This window comes from Acanthopagrus latus, chromosome 19 (assembly GCF_904848185.1).
Source record: "Acanthopagrus latus isolate v.2019 chromosome 19, fAcaLat1.1, whole genome shotgun sequence".
Lineage (NCBI taxonomy): Eukaryota > Metazoa > Chordata > Actinopteri > Spariformes > Sparidae > Acanthopagrus > Acanthopagrus latus.
The window spans coordinates 9,421,300-9,427,729 of record NC_051057.1 but is presented as its reverse complement, the minus strand read 5'-3'; the positions used below and the strand labels follow the sequence as shown (position 1 = coordinate 9,427,729).

The window sequence follows — 6,430 nt, the reverse complement described above, 5'->3', positions numbered from 1 at the left end:
ACCACCATCCTGTGTACCTCCTAGAATTAAAAACTAAAATCAAATTGTACACAAATAATAACATCTGTACACATCAAATATATTATTAAAGGACATTGCTCAAGTCGTCTTTTTCTTTGCTTTTTCGATATCGTGATAAATATCATATTTGTGGTGATGATATATACCATCATACAGTCAGTCTTCAGTATTGTTGCCTCACTCGTGGAAAAAAAGGAGTTACTGAAGAACAGACCACTCAGCAAGTAGAGCAGGTCGACCAGTGATCGGAAGGTCGCAGGTTCGAATCCCGGCTCCGGCATTATTGAGCTGCATGTTGAAGTGCCCTTGAGCGAGATACTGAACCCCACATTGCTCATCAGTGAGGCCCTGCGATGAGCTGGTGACTTGTCCAGGGAGCACCCTGCCCTCCCCCTGAGACAAGGCTGGGATTGGCTCCAGCAGCAACACCCCGCGACCCCATGGAAATCTTGTGGCCATATCGCCCAGCCCTTTGTGTTTCCTGGGTGTTTTGTTGTGTTTTGTTGTGTTTCCCTCCTGTGTTCCTGAGCTCCTCCTCAGCCTGATATTTCCTCCTCACCTGCCCTGCATCAGCTTTATTAGTCCTGTCCTGTTCCCAGTGTTGTTCTCAGCCCAGCAGCTCCTTCCTGCTCTCTTACTTCCTCCACTCATTTGTGTTTCTCCACCTCTCTCCACCTGCACCTCTTCCTCTTGTTACTTTACTTTGGATTTAAGTCCAGTCATTAGTTCAGTCTTTGTCAAACTGTCGTGTTCTTGCTGCTGCTGTTACTTTGAATAAATGTTCCTCCACTGATCTGCCTGTTTTAAATCTTCTACAGGCTCCACCTTTTCTGACCCAGTGTGATAAAGTTATATTTGAGTATTTGTTGAAATATGTTTAATATCGTTGTTAGTCATAAATTATGTACCAAAGTAAAGTAAATACATACAGGCTCCAGTAAGTTTCCTGATCAAAATCATATTTAATAATAAGTCATCTGCATTCTGATGAGCTGAAGACTTCCTCACTCACAATGTGTGAACAGGAAGGATGAAGACTTCTCTTATTTCTGCAGTATTTTAGTCGCGTGAAACCAGAAGGCTGTTTGCTTTTCTACTACATCGTCTTAGTAGAGACGTCTGTTACTGAGTCTGTTGGAGCTCTGCTGACACAAATTATCCGATTTTTCAAAGACAATTATTTCTCCGTTTGAGCTGCAAGTTGATTTGGTAAGGTCAAATGTTACTGCTTTTTATTTATTCAAATGTTTAGATACTCTGCTTTTAAAGATAATACATGACATATTTTATTTGTTGGTGACACAAATTACAAGTTGCTTCAGTGACATTTTATCACATCTATGATCTCGATCTAACTCACACTGGTACATTTTTTATTTTCAGCCCCAGGTGATGAGTGTCATGTCAGTCCTGTGTGTGAATATGGTGACAGCCAACATGTTGCTGAGCCTCTTCTTTCTCTCAGGTGAGCTGTTTGTTCACTCACTTTTATTTGGAGACACTGATTATTTCCAGTTTAGAGAGCAGACATCATACTGTTGCTTGTTTATCATCAATTTGTCTTCCACATTTTGTTAATCATGATTCTGCTTTACAGGTGTTTTGGCTGATTGTACTAAGATTTCAAACCTCTTCATCACTGCACCAAATAAGATGGAAGCACTGAGTGGATCTTGTTTGCAAATCCCATGTAACTTTACATCTAAATCAGAACAAGAGTTTAACAGCAGCAGAGAAATCTTTGGAGTGTGGATTAAAAATAAATCTGGTTTTAAAGATTATCCAGACAATGTGATTTTCAACAGCAGTGGGACAAATAACATCTATCCAATGAAGATAACTGGAAACCTGGGAGAGAAAAACTGCACCACTTTATTTTCCAGTTTAAACACTAGTTACACAGACACATACTACTTCAGGATTGAGAACAAACCATTCAAGTCAACAGCTTTCTGTGATCCTCTTCAAATAACAATTGAAGGTAAGAGAGTTAAGTTTCTCTCAGTCAGTCTATAATGTTATTGTTCAGAATAAAATGGAAATCACTTACATATGAATACATTCAAATTCTGTGGTGTCATTATAGTTTGAGAGTAAATGGTCACATTATGGGGAAACTGTGTGATTGTAAAATTCTCTTTCAATTTTGGAAAAGAAAAACACAAATTACTCAATTTGACATGATTTCTTTGATTTTTTAAAAAATATATGTGTGATTTGAACCCACAGATTCTCCTCGTCGCCCCACAATTGAGATCTCAGGTGATCTGAAGGAGAAGGAGTCTGTCACTATAACCTGCTCAGCTTTCACTCCCTGTCCACACTCCCCTCCTAAACTCACCTGGAATCTCCAACAAGACTCTCACAACAAAATAGAGGAAAACACAGATGGAAACTTTACAACTAAAATCCAGGAGACCATCACTCTGTCAGAGCAACATGATGGATACAACATCAGCTGTTCTGCCACATATCCTGTGAATGAAGGAAAAGATGTCAAGACAGCAGAGGAGACAAAGACTCTCAGTGTTGCATGTAAGACAACCAGAGTTTGTTATTGGATCCTGTCAGCACATGATACAAATAAAGGATCTTATTCAGGCTCTGATGTTACTCTCATATCTCACATCTCTGTCACATTTTCCTCAGATGCTCCTAAAGACACCTCAGTGTCCATCAGTGCATCAGCAGGTAGCTGGGTGAACCTGACCTGCTCCAGCAGAGCCAAGCCTCCCGTCAGCAGCTTCAGCTGGTTCAGGACCAGCAAAGATGGACTGATGAAAGGAGCTGAAGGACACTTTTACAGCTTTAATGTGACAGATGGAGGAGATTATTACTGTGTGGCCACAAATGATCTCGGTAACCAGACGTTTCGTTTAAATAATTCAGGTAAATGTAGAACTGAACTGAATCTGCTCATTTTAAATCATGTTTTTTTTTCTTCTTTTCTGCTTTGCTTCTTTGGTTGTTTGTCAATTTGTTTAATTACCCTGTACTGAATATTAATTGAATGATTCTAGTGTAATGAACTATAACCTCGAGCTGCTCAGCTTCTCGTGGTGGCTGGAGAGCATTTATTATTGAATAAAGTTTGTTCTGTTGATGAAGTTTAGCTTTGTGAGAACTCAGTCATGGAAAGATGCTCTGAAAACATTTCAGCTGAGTCAGTTTGACTCTCAGTGTTTCATATTAGACATTTTATTTTGGTTAATGAAGTGCTGAAGGTCGTGTTTTATGATGTACAAGTTTACATTTGAGGTTAACAGAAGGAATTAAAGTTCAGGATGTTTCAGAGTCGTAACATTTTCCATTAAGGAGAAGGTGACCGTGCTGTCTTGTTACAGAGTTTGGCCTTTCTGTCCACGTTACAGTTACAGATGGAGGAGATTATTACTGTGTGGCCACAAATGATCTCGGTAACCAGACGTCGTCACAGATTCCCTTGAATGTTGCAGGTAAATGTAGCCTGTTAATTTATTGCTCTCCTGCTCTCCTTTGTTTTAGTTCCCTGTAAAATACCACAACAGTCTTGTTAAATGTTTATATTCAACCTTGGTTTTCTTTCAGTCACTGAGTTTACTGTACTCTTCTCTTTGGTGAACAGAGAACTCTGTAGTATTGGGTCCAGCTCTTGGAGGGATTATCGTCACTTCAATCATTTTCATCATCTGCCTTGCAGTCTGTGTTTGGTGAGTGTCACAAACCTTCGTTCATTGTGAGGGTATGGATGAAGATGGGATGTGTCGGTTTTGTTAATCAATTTGTTAATTAATGCACAAACAAATTCCTCACATTTACATTTTTGTAGTGTTTAATGTGACTGGCTCTGAAACTCTAAAGGAAAGGGAACAAACAAAGAAGTTGTTCTGTGGCTTAATTTCAATGTAACCTTTTCCTTTAATTCTATTGATACACATCCAAAACTGTCTGCTTAAGTCCTTAGTCTTTATTATTCTGACAGCTCTCTATTGCTTCCAGGCATTTTAAGTTGAAACAAACTCGACAACAGACTCAGGTGAGTAAATACTAAACTTCAATGTACAGAACTGAACTGTTGTATTTGCATCTGTTCATCACAGTGATTGTGTCTATGTGAAAGCAGACAATCTTCGACAGGTTACTGAAAAAAATTGTTGTATCAGTTTATTTACTTGCTCTACATATTGACACATTGAGTCTATCTGGCCCTGGGGGACTCCTTCACCCAGATCCATGTTGATCAACCATGTTGACGAAAACTAGTGAGGATTCCTCCAGATAATCATAATCACTTTACTTTCAATAAGATTAAAGGTCACAGTGTCAAGGGGTATTGTTAAATATAATCAGTATTTAGATTTATGTTATTTAACACCATTACCAGTGTTGTGCTGTGGTCAGAAATCAGATTCAAATTTGTCCAAAGGACCATTTAGAAAACTTTCATATAAAAAGAATCCAGCTCACAACATTTCTTGTTTGATTCATTTTTCAGAGTCAAAGAGACGACGAGCTGGCTCCTCAGCTACCACCCAGCGTAGCAGAGGAAAACATCCACTATGGAGAGATCGACTTCTCCAAGCGCAGACCTGAACCGTCCTCTGACTCAGTGCAGGACAGTGGACAGCAGCAGGACACAGTGTATGCACAGGTCAATGTGTCCAAGCCAGCAAACACCTCCAGACACACTGCTGACGGGCCAGAGGATCTCTACGCTCAAGTGAAGAAAAAATGAGTATTGTCTTGAGATTCTTGGATTCATAATATAGATTCATTTGTTACGTATGCAAGATGTTTTATGTCAGTTAATGCAGAAAAGACACTGGAGCCTAGATAAGAACATGTCATCTTCACTGCCTACAGTTAAATAAAGGGAAGCTCTAAACCTCCACACCCTGCAGCTCAGATAGTGTAAGATTACGATGAGTAGTTCAATAGATCTATTAAATCCTGAAAAAAAACACATGTTCACCATTAACTAAATTAATGCGCTATAGCCTGTATCTCAAAATGAGTGGCACTGGCACCAGCTGGTTGCAGAAACCTGAATATTACAAATTATCTTATTTAATTTACACAATAAATATATTTCAGTATCAAAATTTTAAGTGAATTGCATATATTTGCATTTAAGTACTGTATATACTGCTTAACATGGCTTATCAGATCTGAAATTCAGCATTTTAATTATTATAATATCCAAAAAAAAAATTTCTTATTCTGATAAAATAAACGCATTTAAACTTTGCTGCTTGCTCTGCTGCAGCTGGTACTCTGTAAAGTTATTAGTAACTAAAGGTATAGAATCAATGTAGTGGAGTAGAAAGTAGGATATTTGTCACCAAAATGTAGTGGAGAGGAACTATACGGTAGCAGAAAATGGAAACACTCAAGCTAATACCTAGAAATAGTACTCAAGTAAAGTATTGGAGTTAATGTATTTAGTTTCATTCCATCATTGTTTCAAACCAGTTTAAAGCATCTAGAAGACACTTGAACTAATCATTTACAATTCACATCTATAATTTATTATGACTGTTGATATGGAGCAACAAACCAAAGAAAACAAAATTTCAAAACGTGCTACAGATGTGGTTTTCATAGAAAGTGAGGACTGATGAACATTTCATTGTAAATTATTGTATATTCAAAAGTGCAAAATAAAAGACTTAGAGACTTAATGTTTCTATTTCACCTTCTTTGTGACTCGACACAAATGTGGAACACTTTTTGCAGCTGTGTGCTGCAAAAAGTGAACAAATCTGCCCCTTTTTTTTTCAAATCATACTTCTGATGTGCACCTGTTTGCTTGGTTGCATTTTGAAAATATCACAGCAGGACTGGTCACCTGATCCAACAGAAGGAGCCTCACCGGCTGTCTGTTGCCTCGATCAGTTTTTATCCATTGGCTCTGTAAACGGTACATTTGTTTAAATGTCACTATTGTATCATAGTATGATGGTGATGCAGCATTCAAGGCATCGCAGAGCAGCAGTGAGAAACACTCAGAACGAGTTACCAGAACTCAGATGCTGGTTGAGGCATTAGGTGTGAAGGAGCATTGCTATATATATATGTATATTTATAACTTCAGATGTATGAAGCCTGTGTCTGTGTGTGGTTCATAAACCTAAGTGAGAAAACCAAAGGGGAGCGGTGGGATGGAAAGTGATCAAGTTATAATTAGGGTTCTGAGCAAAACAGAGAAGTTGGTTTGCAGCTTCTGTCAAAACATCCTCCACACAGCCACAACTGTGTTCATTGTCGATGTATTGACTATTTATTCTTATTGAGAAGCATCTCTGCATGAAAGGCCCATTTTAAAACAAGACAAGGTCGCACTCAGGTATATTAATATTTATGAACATTAAACTACCTTTAAAAGGGTGCCAGGTAAGTTAAATCACTGACTCCACCCAGAGTGACACAC

General features: G+C 38.5%; 1 protein-coding gene across 1 annotated transcript in view; it reads left to right on the top strand.

The window, feature by feature from the left end:
* Positions 1-5,661, top strand: part of LOC119008463 (B-cell receptor CD22-like) — a 23,108-nt gene extending 17,447 nt beyond the window's left edge. The window contains exons 8-11 of the mRNA XM_037078790.1: positions 3,393-3,476; positions 3,626-3,710; positions 4,000-4,036; positions 4,496-5,661. Coding sequence (XP_036934685.1) covers positions 3,393-3,476; positions 3,626-3,710; positions 4,000-4,036; positions 4,496-4,735 — 446 coding nt within the window. The 3' untranslated portion in view covers positions 4,736-5,661. The remainder of the gene's footprint in view (positions 1-3,392; positions 3,477-3,625; positions 3,711-3,999; positions 4,037-4,495) is intronic.
* Positions 5,662-6,430: the final 769 nt, after the last annotated feature.